At 49.3% G+C, this 17,386-nt stretch overlaps 1 protein-coding gene across 1 annotated transcript in view; it reads right to left on the bottom strand.

Annotated features, from left to right (window-relative positions):
• The window catches only part of tspan12 (tetraspanin 12), a 49,530-nt gene extending 44,708 nt beyond the window's left edge, over positions 1–4,822 (bottom strand). Inside the window, exons 1-2 of the mRNA XM_072485226.1 lie at positions 4,646–4,822; positions 2,400–2,520 (exon numbers count right to left, since the gene is read on the bottom strand). Of these exons, the coding sequence (XP_072341327.1) occupies positions 2,400–2,465 (66 nt within the window). The 5' untranslated portion in view covers positions 2,466–2,520; positions 4,646–4,822. The remainder of the gene's footprint in view (positions 1–2,399; positions 2,521–4,645) is intronic.
• Positions 4,823–17,386: the final 12,564 nt, after the last annotated feature.

The raw sequence follows: 17,386 nt of genomic DNA, 5'->3' as shown, positions 1-17,386 counted from the left end.
TTTGTAAAACAGGAAACTGGTAAGCAGAGCCTGTCATGGGCAGACAGGTACACACGGCCTTCAGGGGGAAGCAGGCTATGCCTGGATAGTACCACGGCAGTGCCCAGCCACTGCCCCATGGCACTGCCCCCTGATTGTGCCTGGGTAGTGAACAGGAACGGCAGTGCCAGGGGGCAGTGCCAGGGAGCACTTCCGGGAGGAGGCTTCCACTGGGGAGGCTCAGGTTGGGGGAGGATCCCTGTGGGAGTCCTGTGTGCATTGGGTGGGGTTGGGAGCGGGGTTCCATGGGTTCTTTGTGATTTTATTTCAATCATTTTAAATTGGAACATCCTTTAAAAATGGGAACCCCGAACTTTAGAAAACCTAAGTTGCGGGTGGGGCATGCTCAATTGGAGTCTGCCCTATCAGCATGACATAGTGAGACCAACCCCTTCCATTTTGTTTCAAAGAATTTTAAAATATGGCAGGAAAAGCCGACAAGGCAGTCAGCTGGTTAACTCCCCTGCTTGTCTTCAAAATGATGTCATGGGATGTTTTACATTGAGCTGAGGAAGCGGAGTGTTAAGTTCAATGTCTGAATAATTGCAGCTCTGATAGTGCAGCACGGCCTCAGCGTTGGAGTGTCAGCCTTGACTTTGGTGCTCAAGTGGGCTGGAGCTTGATCTCACATATATCTGTTAATTTTGGGAAGTGATAAAGAGCTAAAACCGATTTCAACATCCCTTTATCCATAATGATGTTGGTTTGTTTAGGATCTCAGGCAGCAAAATCAGAAAGACAGGACACTAATGACATTGTTCTAAATTCTGTTACAAACACGATAGAGGCATTATAGACTATAGATGTACAATCTATCTAATACCAAAAATAACTCAGAATTTTAAAGTACATGGTGAAGTGTTAAGAACAAAGTTAAGCTATGAAAAACTAAATTTCAGAAAGATTCTAAAAGCTATTTTCCAATATTATGTTGATTTAAAATGTGTAATTACATTCCCAATTCAATGTTGTGGTTCAGCTACATAAATCGCATGGAATATACAGGACACAAACAGGCTAGGTTAAAGACACTAATCAGAGCAAAAGACACTAGTTGGTCCTCAGCTGGAATATTGTGCACGGTTTTGGGCGCCACACTATAGGAAGGATGTGAACGCATTGGAGAGAGTGCAGAAGAGGTTTACAAGAATGGCTCCAGGGATGAGAGTTATGAGGATAGATTGGAGAGGTTGGGACTCCTTGGGGATAATAAGACGGATCAGAGGAGGTTTGATAGAGGTGTTCAAAATCATGAGGGGGCTGGTCAGAGCAGACAGGGAGAAACTGTTCCCGCTTGTGAGAGGATCTAGAACGAGAGGGCACAGATTCAAAGTGATTCGTAAAAGAAGAAAAAAACTTTTCGCACAAGTGGTTTGGGTCTGGGATGCACTGTCCTGGTAGTGGGGTGGAGGGAGGTTTGATCGAGGCATTCAAGAGGGCATTAGATGCTTACTTGAACAGAAACAATGCGCAGGGCTATGGGGAATCGTACAAATTTACAATGCTGATTCAGAGAACTGGTGCAGACTTGATGAGCAGAATGCCTCCTTCAGCGCTGTAACGATTCTGTGATTCAACACAAATAGTCTGAGGCTGTCTTTGTGTTTCTTCCTACCTTGATTCATCTAACCCTCTTACCATACTCTTCTGTTCCTTTCTCCTTGATGTGTATTATAGTTTCCCTTTAAAGATTTCTATTCTCATTGCAGATGACCAACAAATATAGTCACGAAGAGTAAAATCGTACAAATCATAGATGTACATTTGCAGAATGCGATGCAGATTAGGTGACTGTTAATTAATCCCCCAAATTCCTTTACTTTCTGATAAAATCTTGAGAATCTACACAAAATATCATCTCGCTAAAGTTGTCTCACTAACCTTTGGAAATTTAGTTGGTCCAATCAACTCAAATTCAGTGAGTCGAAGCTTAATTGTTATAATAAGACATTTTGATGTGCCTGGTAAAAGTGGCTCTATTACAAACACTGACTTTGAATTGCAAATTTTATTTGTTCTAAGTTACACAAAATGCTACTGAGAATTGTTGACCAACGGTATCAGGACACTGCAAACATTAACTATAATGTAAATAACAACAAGATCACTGTTGGAGCACACTGCTAGAATGTCACTCAAACTATCAGAAACAAACATTTCCCGTAGGAACATCCAAAGTTCAAGTGAAAATCGATCCGTTCAGGAGTGGGGAGGGGAAAGGTTCCACTGGTTGGTCGTGTTGCAATTTTACTCAATTTTCCAGAAACTATCTAATGTAATTTGCAACCCACGGTTTGCATAGGCAGTTTGGCAACTGCTGCCTGTGAGCTGTGGGAAGAAGTAGAAGAATCTGTACTCACCCAGAAAAGGACATTCAAAGCATAAAGCGAGCAGCGCAGGCATTTAACAGAATCTTCTCTGGCCATTCTGAAAGAAGCTCAAGGGTTGACCCCATCGTTGTGTTTCACAACCAGACCACCCCTGTCATCGTAAAAAGGGTCGGGAGTAAAATGTCACAAAATTAAATGAACGATATACACAGAACAACTTTGCTGATAGTTCAAAGTTAAACTCTAAATTATTGCTCCAAAAGGCCATTTCTTTGAGTTTGTGGATTTTCTCAATATTAAAGAGTGGCAATACAATATAAATAAATGGAATCTATATTTATCTGGATGCTCCTAAATTGGCAGCCCGTGGCACAGTGGTATTTTCACTGCACTCATCATAGAAAGACCGAGGATAATGCTCTGGGGACAGAAACAGAAAATGCTAGACAATCTCAGGGCCATTTGACAAATCGTTGACAAGTGTCACCCAGATTCGAAACGTCAGCCCCGTTCTCTCTCCACAGATGCTGTCAGACGTGCTGGGATTGTCCAGTATTTTCTGTTTTTATTTCAGATTCCAGCATCTGCAGTAGTTTGCTTTTATCTAATGTTCTGGGGATCCGGGTTTGAATCCCACTGCGGCAGATGCTGAAATCTGAATTCACTTAAAATCTGGAATAAAAGTCCAATAACTTTTTTTCTCTTTTTTTTGTAACTTTAGTGTAGCCAATTCATTTTTCCAATTAAGGGGCAATTTAGCGTGGCCAAACCACCTAACCTGCACATCTTTGGGTTGTAAGGGGCGAAACCCACGCAGACATGGGGAGAATGTGCAAACTCCACACAGAGCCGGGATCAAACCTGGGACCTCGGTGCCGTAAGGCGTGTGCCACCGTGCTGCCCTTTAAAAGTCTAATGATTGACTGTGAATCAATTCTGGTAAAAGCCCAACTGGTTTTTTAACGTCATTTAGGGAAGGAAATCTGCCATCCTAACCGGGGCTGGCCTACATGTGAGTCCAGACCCACAGCAGTGTGGTTCACTCTTCCCTGCGAAATGGCTTCAGTGCAAGGACAATAAATGCTGGCCCAGCCAGCAATGCCCATATCTTATGAATGAATTAAAAACAAATCTAATTCTGCATTAGTTATGAGAAATGTTGGACGGGTTTCCCCGTAGCCCGATGCCGAAATCATGATCGGGTGGAGAATATTTCTGACGCCGAAATCGGGGCCGGCGCTAGTTTGACGCAAGTCCGCCATGCTCCGCCACCTCCAAAATGGCGCCATTGTGATGCTCGCCGTGTGCCGTTTCAGCGCCGTTGGCGTGTCATCGGCCAGCCCACCCAGAATGCTCCGACCCCAATGGGCCGAGTTCCCGACAGCCCGGGACATATGTGGTCTCAGCCCACGTGCTGGCTGCGGTCTGTGCCCAGCACCGCCACAGTCCGCCGGGATCCGTGCCACTGGCTGGGTGTGGTAAACCACTGTTGAACCTGTATTAGGTGTTGTACGGTAGGACCTGTACTACAGGTTCGCCGGTAGTCTCTGCCTGCTGGCTCCGCCCAGGAGGCGGGGTATAAATATGCGTGTCCTCCAGCTAGCAGCCATTTCGCCAGCTGCTGTGGGAGGCGACACATCTGATAGCAATAAAGCCTCAGTTGGACTCAACTATCGTCTTTGTCCAATTGATCGTGGGTGGGGGTTCTGCTAGGGCTGGCGGGACTGGTGGGAGGGGGGGGTGAGGATGCGGTTGGCAGGTTAGGTTTTGCGCACGGCCGGCGCCATGGTGTAGGTCGTCAGCCGTGCGCATACGCGACCCGGGACCCAGCCATTCTCCGGCCGCTTTCCCCGCGATCTGCGGGACCCGGTGCTAGTCCCTCACCGGTACCGGGATTGGTGAGGGATAGGTGCTGAAATTCCTGTCGTGAAAGTCCACACATACTAAGCTGGCGTCGGCACTTTCTCCAGAACGGAGAATCCCGCCCATTATTCTTGTTTTGGGTTTAATGTCAGTGTTCAGAAACTTCGGGTGCTTCAAAGTTCGGGTTAGAGTTTAAACAAGTTGGGTTACAAGTGACTGTAATGAAGATTCTACGCTGTCACTTATTAAAAAGCCAGGAACAAAATTGTCACCATAAAAAGAATAGTCATGCCTTTGAAGTTTTATTTGACAGATAAAATAACAATCCGTCATTGTAACTAAACAAAAACACCTCTAACTTTTTACAGTTAATCGGGATACCGACACATTTAAAAATAAAGTTGGAAACTGACCAGTCAGCCCGTGTGTTGCTCCATTCACTTTCCATTCTCCAGCCCATTTCTAACCAGCTCTGTCATTCCGCTCAAGGTGATTGAATTGCGAGTGTGTAAAATTCTCTGCTGACTTTCCGCAGAGAGAGAGAAAAAAATTGATCGTTGGTCGAGTCACTGAGTTGCTTTGTAAATCTGGACAGGGCTATTAACCCGTAACCCGGAATGTTTGGGAATGGATAATCGCAGCAACTCTCCTCCTGGCGGCCAGTTACTGATTTACCAGCTCACCGCCTCGCGCGTCCCCTAAACATCTGGAAGGGAACAGAAACCAGGAAACTTTGCTTCCTTGTATTAAATCGCTATCACCGGTACAAAAAAAAAAAATCACTATTCTACAGGTACTAAATCAGCGTTACCGGTACAAACTCACAATTCTACAGGTATAAACTCACACAAACTCACAGTGTTACTGGTACAAACTCACAGTGGCATAGGTAAATAAAAAAATAATCTTCATTGTCACCAGTAGACTTAATTAACACTGCAATGAAGTTACTGCGAAAAGCCCCTAGTCGCCACAATCCAGCTCCTGTTCGGGTACACAGAGGGAGAATTGAACCCACGGCTGCTGACCTTCTTCTGCATCACAAACCAGCTGTCTAGCCCACTGAGCTAAACCAGCCAACTGGTTCACAATGCCATAGGTACAGACTCACAGTTCCATAGTACAGACTCACAGTGCCATAGGTGCAGGCTCACAGTGCCATAGGTACAGACTCACAGCTCCATAGTACAGACTCACAGTGCCAAAGGTGCAAGCTCACAGTGCCATAGGTACAGACTCACAGCTCCATAGTACAGACTCACAGTGCCATAGGTGCAAGCTCACAGTGCCATAGGTACAGACTCACAGCTCCATAGTACAGACTCACAGTGCCATAGGTGCAAGCTCACAGTGCCATAGGTGCAGACTCACAGTTCCATAGTACAGACTCACAGTGCCATAGGTACAGGCTCACAGTGCCATAGGTACAGACTCACAGTTCCATAGGTACAGGCTCACAGTGCCATAGGTACAGACTCACAGTGCCATAGGTACAGGCTCACAGTGCCATAGGTGCAGGCTCACAGTGCCATAGGTGCAGACTCACAGTTCCATAGTACAGACTCACAGTGCCATAGGTACAGACTCACAGTTCCATAGGTACAGGCTCACAGTGCCATAGGTACAGGCTCACAGTGCCATAGGTACAGGCTCACAGTGCCATAGGTGCAGGCTCACAGTGCCATAGGTGCAGACTCACAGTTCCATAGGTACAGGCTCACAGTGCCATAGGTACAGACTCACAGTGCCATAGGTGCAGGCTCACAGTGCCATAGGTACAGGCTCACAATGCCATTGGTACAGACTCATAGTGCCATAGGTACAGACTCACAGTGCCATAGGTGCAGGCTCACAGTGCCATAGGTACAGACTCACAGTTCCATAGGTACAGGCTCACAGTGCCATAGGTACAGACTCACAGTGCCATAGGTACAGACTCACAGTGCCATAGGTGCAGGCTCACAGTGCCATAGGTGCAGGCTCACAGTGCCATAGGTGCAGGCTCACAGTGCCATAGGTACAGGCTCACAATGCCATTGGTACAGGCTCATAGTGCCATAGGTACAGACTCACAGTGTCATAGGTACAGACTCACAGTGCCACAGGTACAGACTCACAGTGCCATAGGTACAGACTCACAGTGCCATAGGTACAGACTCACAGTGCCATAGGTACAGGCTCACAGTGCCATAGGTACAGACTCACAGCTCCATAGTACAGACTCACAGTGCCAAAGGTGCAAGCTCACAGTGCCATAGGTACAGACTCACAGCTCCATAGTACAGACTCACAGTGCCATAGGTGCAAGCTCACAGTGCCATAGGTGCAGACTCACAGTTCCATAGTACAGACTCACAGTGCCATAGGTACAGGCTCACAGTGCCATAGGTACAGACTCACAGTTCCATAGGTACAGGCTCACAGTGCCATAGGTACAGACTCACAGTGCCATAGGTACAGGCTCACAGTGCCATAGGTGCAGGCTCACAGTGCCATAGGTGCAGACTCACAGTTCCATAGTACAGACTCACAGTGCCATAGGTACAGACTCACAGTTCCATAGGTACAGGCTCACAGTGCCATAGGTACAGGCTCACAGTGCCATAGGTACAGGCTCACAGTGCCATAGGTGCAGGCTCACAGTGCCACAGGTGCAGACTCACAGTTCCATAGGTACAGGCTCACAGTGCCATAGGTGCAGACTCACAGTCCCATAGGTGCAGGCTCACAGTGCCATAGGTGCAGACTCACAGTTCCATAGGTACAGGCTCACAGTGCCATAGGTACAGACTCACAGTGCCATAGGTACAGACTCACAGTGCCATAGGTGCAGGCTCACAGTGCCATAGGTACAGGCTCACAATGCCATTGGTACAGACTCATAGTGCCATAGGTACAGACTCACAGTGCCATAGGTGCAGGCTCACAGTGCCATAGGTACAGACTCACAGTTCCATAGGTACAGGCTCACAGTGCCATAGGTACAGACTCACAGTGCCATAGGTACAGACTCACAGTGCCATAGGTGCAGGCTCACAGTGCCATAGGTGCAGGCTCACAGTGCCATAGGTGCAGGCTCACAGTGCCATAGGTACAGGCTCACAATGCCATTGGTACAGGCTCATAGTGCCATAGGTACAGACTCACAGTGTCATAGGTACAGACTCACAGTGCCACAGGTACAGACTCACAGTGCCATAGGTACAGACTCACAGTGCCATAGGTACAGACTCACAGTGCCATAGGTACAGGCTCACAGTGCCATAGGTACAGGCTCACAGTGCCATAGGTACAGGCTCATAGTGCCATAGGTACAGGCTCACAGTGCCATAGGTACAGGCTCACAGTGCCATAGGTGCAGACTCACAGTTCCATAGTACAGACTCACAGTGCCATAGGTACAGACTCACAGTTCCATAGGTGCAGGCTCACAGTGCCATAGGTACAGGCTCACAGTGCCATAGGTGCAGGCTCACAGTGCCATAGGTGCAGACTCACAGTTCCATATGTACAGGCTCACAGTGCCATAGGTGCAGACTCACAGTTCCATAGGTGCAGGCTCACAGTGCCATAGGTGCAGACTCACAGTTCCATAGGTACAGGCTCACAGTGCCATAGGTACAGACTCACAGTGCCATAGGTGCAGGCTCACCGTGCCATAGGTGCAGGCTCACAGTGCCATAGGTACAGGCTCACAATGCCATTGGTACAGGCTCATAGTGCCATAGGTACAGACTCACAGTGCCATAGGTGCAGGCTCACAGTGCCACAGGTACAGACTCACAGTGCCATAGGTACAGACTCACAGTGCCATAGGTACAGACTCACAGTGCCATAGGTACAGACTCACAGTGCCATAGGTACAGACTCACAGTGCCATAGGTACAGGCTCACAGTGCCATAGGTACAGGCTCATAGTGCCATAGGTACAGGCTCACAGTGCCATAGGTGCAGGCTCACAGTGCCATAGGTGCAGACTCATAGTGCCATAGGTACAGGCTCATAGTGCCATAGGTGCAGGCTCACAGTGCCACAGGTACAGGCTCATAGTACCATAGGTACAGGCTCATAGTGCCATAGGTACAGACTCACAGTGCCATAGGTGCAGGCTCACAGTGCCACAGGTACAGGCTCATAGTACCATAGGTACAGGCTCATAGTACCATAGGTACAGGCTCATAGTGCCATAGGTACAGGCTCACAGTTCCATAGGTACAGGCTCACAGTGCCATAGGTACAGGCTCACAGTGCCATAGGTACAGGCTCACAGTGCCATAGGTGCAGGCTCACAGTGCCATAGGTGCAGACTCACAGTTCCATAGGTACAGGCTCACAGTGCCATAGGTGCAGACTCACAGTTCCATAGGTGCAGGCTCACAGTGCCATAGGTGCAGACTCACAGTTCCATAGGTACAGGCTCACAGTGCCATAGGTACAGACTCACAGTGCCATAGGTACAGACTCACAGTGCCATAGGTGCAGGCTCACAGTGCCATAGGTGCAGGCTCACAGTGCCATAGGTACAGGCTCACAATGCCATTGGTACAGACTCATAGTGCCATAGGTACAGACTCACAGTGCCATAGGTGCAGGCTCACAGTGCCATAGGTACAGACTCACAGTTCCATAGGTACAGGCTCACAGTGCCATAGGTACAGACTCACAGTGCCATAGGTACAGACTCACAGTGCCATAGGTGCAGGCTCACAGTGCCATAGGTGCAGGCTCACAGTGCCATAGGTACAGGCTCACAATGCCATTGGTACAGGCTCATAGTGCCATAGGTACAGACTCACAGTGTCATAGGTACAGACTCACAGTGCCACAGGTACAGACTCACAGTGCCATAGGTACAGACTCACAGTGCCATAGGTACAGACTCACAGTGCCATAGGTACAGGCTCACAGTGCCATAGGTACAGGCTCACAGTGCCATAGGTACAGGCTCATAGTGCCATAGGTACAGGCTCACAGTGCCATAGGTACAGGCTCACAGTGCCATAGGTACAGGCTCACAGTGCCATAGGTGCAGACTCACAGTTCCATAGTACAGACTCACAGTGCCATAGGTACAGACTCACAGTTCCATAGGTGCAGGCTCACAGTGCCATAGGTACAGGCTCACAGTGCCATAGGTACAGGCTCACAGTGCCATAGGTGCAGGCTCACAGTGCCATAGGTGCAGACTCACAGTTCCATATGTACAGGCTCACAGTGCCATAGGTGCAGACTCACAGTTCCATAGGTGCAGGCTCACAGTGCCATAGGTGCAGACTCACAGTTCCATAGGTACAGGCTCACAGTGCCATAGGTACAGACTCACAGTGCCATAGGTGCAGGCTCACAGTGCCATAGGTGCAGGCTCACAGTGCCATAGGTACAGGCTCACAATGCCATTGGTACAGGCTCATAGTGCCATAGGTACAGACTCACAGTGCCATAGGTGCAGGCTCACAGTGCCACAGGTACAGACTCACAGTGCCATAGGTACAGACTCACAGTGCCATAGGTACAGACTCACAGTGCCATAGGTACAGACTCACAGTGCCATAGGTACAGGCTCACAGTGCCATAGGTACAGGCTCATAGTGCCATAGGTACAGGCTCACAGTGCCATAGGTGCAGGCTCACAGTGCCATAGGTGCAGACTCATAGTGCCATAGGTACAGGCTCACAGTGCCATAGGTACAGGCTCATAGTGCCATAGGTGCAGGCTCACAGTGCCACAGGTACAGGCTCATAGTACCATAGGTACAGGCTCATAGTGCCATAGGTACAGACTCACAGTGCCATAGGTGCAGGCTCACAGTGCCACAGGTACAGGCTCATAGTACCATAGGTACAGGCTCATAGTACCATAGGTACAGGCTCATAGTGCCATAGGTACAGGCTCACAGTGCCATAGGTACAGGCTCATAGTGCCATAGGTGCAGGCTCACAGTGCCACAGGTACAGGCTCATAGTACCATAGGTACAGGCTCATAGTGCCATAGGTACAGACTCACAGTGCCATAGGTGCAGGCTCACAGTGCCATAGGTACAGGCTCACAGTGCCATAGGTACAGGCTCACAATGCCATTGGTACAGGCTCATAGTGCCGTAGATGCAGGCTCACAGGCCATAGGTACAAGCTCAAAATGCCACATGTACAGGCTCGCAGTGCCTTTGGTACAGGCTCACAGTGCCATAGGTGCATATCTACAGTGCCCTAGATATAGGCTCACAGTGGCATAGGTACAGGCTCACAGTGGCATAGGTACAGGCTCACAGTGGCATAGGTGCACGCTCACAGTGCCATTGGTACAGGCTCACAGTGGCATAGGTACAGGCTCACAGTGCCATAGGTGCAGACGCACAGTGCCACTGGTACAGGCTCATAGTGCCATAGGTGCAGGCTCATAGTGCCTTTGGTACAGGCTCATAGTGCCATAGGTGCATAACTACAGTGCCCTAGATATAGGCTCACAGTGGCATAGATAAAGGCTCACAGTGCTATAGGTACAGGCTCACAGTGCCATAGGTACAGGCTCATAGTGCCATAGGTGCAGGCTCACAGTGGCATAGGTAAAGGCTCACAGTGCCATAGGTACAGGCTCACGGTGCCATAGGTACAGGCTCATAGTGCCATAGGTACAGGCTCACAGTGCCATAGGTACAGGCTCACAGTGCCATAGGTGCAGACTCACAGTTCCATAGTACAGACTCACAGTGCCATAGGTACAGACTCACAGTTCCATAGGTGCAGGCTCACAGTGCCATAGGTACAGGCTCACAGTGCCATAGGTACAGGCTCACAGTGCCATAGGTGCAGGCTCACAGTGCCATAGGTGCAGACTCACAGTTCCATATGTACAGGCTCACAGTGCCATAGGTGCAGACTCACAGTTCCATAGGTGCAGGCTCACAGTGCCATAGGTGCAGACTCACAGTTCCATAGGTACAGGCTCACAGTGCCATAGGTACAGACTCACAGTGCCATAGGTGCAGGCTCACAGTGCCATAGGTGCAGGCTCACAGTGCCATAGGTACAGGCTCACAATGCCATTGGTACAGGCTCATAGTGCCATAGGTACAGACTCACAGTGCCATAGGTGCAGGCTCACAGTGCCACAGGTACAGACTCACAGTGCCATAGGTACAGACTCACAGTGCCATAGGTACAGACTCACAGTGCCATAGGTACAGACTCACAGTGCCATAGGTACAGGCTCACAGTGCCATAGGTACAGGCTCATAGTGCCATAGGTACAGGCTCACAGTGCCATAGGTGCAGGCTCACAGTGCCATAGGTGCAGACTCATAGTGCCATAGGTACAGGCTCACAGTGCCATAGGTACAGGCTCATAGTGCCATAGGTGCAGGCTCACAGTGCCACAGGTACAGGCTCATAGTACCATAGGTACAGGCTCATAGTGCCATAGGTACAGACTCACAGTGCCATAGGTGCAGGCTCACAGTGCCACAGGTACAGGCTCATAGTACCATAGGTACAGGCTCATAGTACCATAGGTACAGGCTCATAGTGCCATAGGTACAGGCTCACAGTGCCATAGGTACAGGCTCATAGTGCCATAGGTGCAGGCTCACAGTGCCACAGGTACAGGCTCATAGTACCATAGGTACAGGCTCATAGTGCCATAGGTACAGACTCACAGTGCCATAGGTGCAGGCTCACAGTGCCATAGGTACAGGCTCACAGTGCCATAGGTACAGGCTCACAATGCCATTGGTACAGGCTCATAGTGCCGTAGATGCAGGCTCACAGGCCATAGGTACAAGCTCAAAATGCCACATGTACAGGCTCGCAGTGCCTTTGGTACAGGCTCACAGTGCCATAGGTGCATATCTACAGTGCCCTAGATATAGGCTCACAGTGGCATAGGTACAGGCTCACAGTGGCATAGGTACAGGCTCACAGTGGCATAGGTGCACGCTCACAGTGCCATTGGTACAGGCTCACAGTGGCATAGGTACAGGCTCACAGTGCCATAGGTGCAGACGCACAGTGCCACTGGTACAGGCTCATAGTGCCATAGGTGCAGGCTCATAGTGCCTTTGGTACAGGCTCATAGTGCCATAGGTGCATAACTACAGTGCCCTAGATATAGGCTCACAGTGGCATAGATAAAGGCTCACAGTGCTATAGGTACAGGCTCACAGTGCCATAGGTACAGGCTCATAGTGCCATAGGTGCAGGCTCACAGTGGCATAGGTAAAGGCTCACAGTGCCATAGGTACAGGCTCACGGTGCCATAGGTACAGGCTCATAGTGCCATAGGTACAGACTCACAGTGCCATAGGTGCAGGCTCACAGTGCCATAGGTACAGACTCACAGTTCCATAGGTACAGGCTCACAGTGCCATAGGTACAGACTCACAGTGCCATAGGTACAGACTCACAGTGCCATAGGTGCAGGCTCACAGTGCCATAGGTGCAGGCTCACAGTGCCATAGGTACAGGCTCACAATGCCATTGGTACAGGCTCATAGTGCCATAGGTACAGACTCACAGTGTCATAGGTACAGACTCACAGTGCCACAGGTACAGACTCACAGTGCCATAGGTACAGACTCACAGTGCCATAGGTACAGACTCACAGTGCCATAGGTACAGGCTCACAGTGCCATAGGTACAGGCTCATAGTGCCATAGGTACAGGCTCACAGTGCCATAGGTACAGGCTCACAGTGCCATAGGTGCAGACGCACAGTTCCATAGTACAGACTCACAGTGCCATAGGTACAGACTCACAGTTCCATAGGTGCAGGCTCACAGTGCCATAGGTACAGGCTCACAGTGCCATAGGTACAGGCTCACAGTGCCATAGGTGCAGGCTCACAGTGCCATAGGTGCAGACTCACAGTTCCATATGTACAGGCTCACAGTGCCATAGGTGCAGACTCACAGTTCCATAGGTGCAGGCTCACAGTGCCATAGGTGCAGACTCACAGTTCCATAGGTACAGGCTCACAGTGCCATAGGTACAGACTCACAGTGCCATAGGTGCAGGCTCACAGTGCCATAGGTGCAGGCTCACAGTGCCATAGGTACAGGCTCACAATGCCATTGGTACAGGCTCACAGTGCCACAGGTACAGACTCACAGTGCCATAGGTACAGACTCACAGTGCCATAGGTACAGACTCACAGTGCCATAGGTACAGACTCACAGTGCCATAGGTACAGGCTCACAGTGCCATAGGTACAGGCTCATAGTGCCATAGGTACAGGCTCACAGTGCCATAGGTGCAGGCTCACAGTGCCATAGGTGCAGACTCATAGTGCCATAGGTACAGGCTCACAGTGCCATAGGTACAGGCTCATAGTGCCATAGGTGCAGGCTCACAGTGCCACAGGTACAGGCTCATAGTACCATAGGTACAGGCTCATAGTGCCATAGGTACAGACTCACAGTGCCATAGGTGCAGGCTCACAGTGCCACAGGTACAGGCTCATAGTACCATAGGTACAGGCTCATAGTACCATAGGTACAGGCTCATAGTGCCATAGGTACAGGCTCACAGTGCCATAGGTACAGGCTCATAGTGCCATAGGTGCAGGCTCACAGTGCCACAGGTACAGGCTCATAGTACCATAGGTACAGGCTCATAGTGCCATAGGTACAGACTCACAGTGCCATAGGTGCAGGCTCACAGTGCCATAGGTACAGGCTCACAGTGCCATAGGTACAGGCTCACAATGCCATTGGTACAGGCTCATAGTGCCGTAGATGCAGGCTCACAGGCCATAGGTACAAGCTCAAAATGCCACAGGTACAGGCTCGCAGTGCCTTTGGTACAGGCTCACAGTGCCATAGGTGCATATCTACAGTGCCCTAGATATAGGCTCACAGTGGCATAGGTACAGGCTCACAGTGGCATAGGTACAGGCTCACAGTGGCATAGGTGCACGCTCACAGTGCCATTGGTACAGGCTCACAGTGGCATAGGTACAGGCTCACAGTGCCATAGGTGCAGACGCACAGTGCCACTGGTACAGGCTCATAGTGCCATAGGTGCAGGCTCATAGTGCCTTTGGTACAGGCTCATAGTGCCATAGGTGCATAACTACAGTGCCCTAGATATAGGCTCACAGTGGCATAGATAAAGGCTCACAGTGCTATAGGTACAGGCTCATAGTGCCATAGGTGCAGGCTCACAGTGGCATAGGTAAAGGCTCACAGTGCCATAGGTACAGGCTCACGGTGCCATAGGTACAGGCTCATAGTGCCATAGGTACAGACTCACAGTGCCACAGATATAGACTTACAGTGGCATTGATACAGGCTCACAGTGCCAAAGGTACAAGCCCACAGTGCCATAGGTACAGGCCCACAGTGCCATAGCTACAGGCTCACAATGCCATAGAACATTACAGCGCAGTACAGGCCCTTCGGCCCTCAATGTTGCGCTGATCTGTGAAACCACTCTAAAGCCCATCTACACTATTCCCTTATCATCCATATGTTTATCCAATGACCATTTAAGTGCCCACATGTTGGCGAGTCCACTACTTTTGCAGGCAGGGCATTCCATGCCCTTACTACTCTCTGAGTAAAAAAACACCTCTGACATCTGTCCTATATCTATCTCCCCTCAATTTAAGACTATGTCCCCTCATGCTAGACATCACCATCCGAGGAAAAAGGCTCTCACTGTCCACCCTATCTAACCCTCTGATCATCTTGAATGCCTCAATTAAGTCACCTCTTAACCTTCTTCTCTCTAATGAAAACAGCCTCAAGTCCCTCAGCCTTCCCTCATAGGGGGCGTCATTCTCCGCCAGCGGGAGCCTCCGTTTTGCCGGCGCCCGGGGGTTTCCCAACGGCATGGGGCTGCCCCACAATGGGAAACCCCATTGACCGGCCGGTGTTACGGAGGCTCCCGCCGGCCGGTCGGAGCAGAAATGTGGCGGGGCGGGTAGGAGAATTTCGCCCAAGATCTTCCCTCCATACCAGGTAACATCCTGGTAAATCTCCTCTGCACCCTTTCCAATGCTTCCACATCCTTCCTATAATGCGGCGACCAGAATTGCACGCAATACTCCAAATGCGGCCGCACCAGAGTTTTGTACAGCTGCAACATGACCTCATGGCTCCGAAAGGCAATCCCTCTACCAATAAAAGCTAACACACCGTACGCATTCTTAACAACCCTCTCAACCTGGGTGGCAACTTTCAGGGATCTATGTACATGGACACCGAGATCTCTCTGCTCATCCACACTACCAAGAATCTTAGTATTAGCCCAATACTCTGTCTTCCTGTTATTCCTTCCAAAATGAGTCACCTCACACTGTTCTGCATTAAACTCCATTTGCCAGCTCTCAGCCCAGCTCTGCAGCTTATCTATGTCCCTCTGTAACTTGTAACATCCTTCTGCACTGTCCACAACTGCCCGCGACTTTAGTGTCATCTGCAAATTTACTCACCCATCCTTCTACGCCCTCCTCCAGCTCATTTATAAAAATGACAAACAGCAGTGGTCCCAAAACAGATCCTTGTGGTACAGCACTAGTAACTGGACTCCAGGCTGAACATTTTCCATCTACCACCACCCTTTGTCTTCTTCCAGCTAGCTAATTTCTGATCCAAACTGCTAAGTCACCCTGAATCCCATGCCTCCGTATTTTCTGCAATAGCCTACTGTGGGGAACCATATCAAACGCTTTACTGAAATCCATAAACACCACATCAACTGCTTTACCCTTGTCCACCTGTTTGGTCACCTTCTCAAAGAACTCAATAAGGTTTGTGAGGCACGACCTACCCTTCACAAAACCGTGTTGACGATCTCTAATCAAATTATTCCTTTCCAGATGATTATACATCCTATCTCTTATAAAGCTTTCCAAGACTTTGCCCACAACAGAAGTAAGGCTCACCGGTCTATAGTTACCGGGGTTGTCTCTACTACACTTCTTGAACAAGAGGAAAACATTTGCTATCCTCCAGTCTTCTGGCACTATTCCTGTAGACAAAGATGACTTAAAGATCAAAGCCAAAAGCTCAGCAATCTCCTCCCTAGCTTCCCAGAGAATCCTAGAATAAATCCCATCTGGCCCAGGGGACTTATCTATTTTCACACTTTCCAGAATTGCTAACACCTCCTCCTTATGAACCTCAAGCCCTTCTAGTCTAGTAGCCTGTATCTCAGTATTCTCCTCGACAACACTTGTCTTTTTTCTGTGTGAATACTGATGAAAAATATTCATTTAGCACCTCTCCTATCTCCTCGGACTCCAAGCACAACTTCCCACTACTGTCCTTGACTGGCCCTACTCTCACCCTCGTCATTCTTTTATTCCTGACATATCTATAGAAAGCTTTAGTGTTATCCTTGATCCTACCTGCCAAAGACTTCTCATGTCCCCTCCTTGCTCTTCTTAGCTCTCTCTTTAGGTCCTTCCTAACTAACTTGTAACACTCGAGCGCCCTAACTGAACCTTCACGTCTCATCTTTACATAAGCCTCCTTCTTCCTCTTGACAAGTGATTCAACTACTTTAGTAAACCACGGTTCCCTCGCTCGACCACTTCCTCCCTGCCTGACAGGTACATACTTATCAAGGACACGCAGTAGCTGTTCCTTGGACAAGCTCCACATTTCAATTGTGTCAACCCCTGCAGTTTCTCTCCCCATCCGATGCATCCTAAGTCTTGCCTCATTGCATCATAATTGCCTTTCCCCCAGATATAACTCTTGCCCTGCGGTATATACCTATTCCTTTCCATCGATAAAGTAAACGTAATGAAATTGTGGTCACTATCACCAAAGTGCTCACCTACCTCCAAATCTAACACCTGTCCTGGTTCATTCCCCAGTACCAAATCCAATATGGCCTCGCCTCTCGTTGGCGTATCTAAATACTGTGTCAGGAAACCCTCCTGCACACATTGGACAAAAACGGACCCATCTAATGTACTCGAACTATAGCGTTTCCAGTCATTATTTGGAAAGTTAAAGTCCCCCATAACAACTACCCTGTTACTTTCGCTCCTATCCAGAATCATCTTTGCAATCCTTTCCTCTATATCTCTGGAACTTTTCGGAGGCCAATAGAAAACTCCTAACAGGGTGACCTCTCCTTCCCTGTTTCTAACCTCAGCCCATACTACCTCAGTAGACGAGTCCTCATCAAACGTCCTTTCTGCCAC

This window comes from Scyliorhinus torazame, chromosome 19, assembly GCF_047496885.1.
Source record: "Scyliorhinus torazame isolate Kashiwa2021f chromosome 19, sScyTor2.1, whole genome shotgun sequence".
Classification (NCBI taxonomy): Eukaryota; Metazoa; Chordata; class Chondrichthyes; order Carcharhiniformes; family Scyliorhinidae; genus Scyliorhinus; species Scyliorhinus torazame.
Note: the sequence above shows the minus strand (reverse complement) of the source record. Positions and strands in the feature narration are given on the sequence as shown.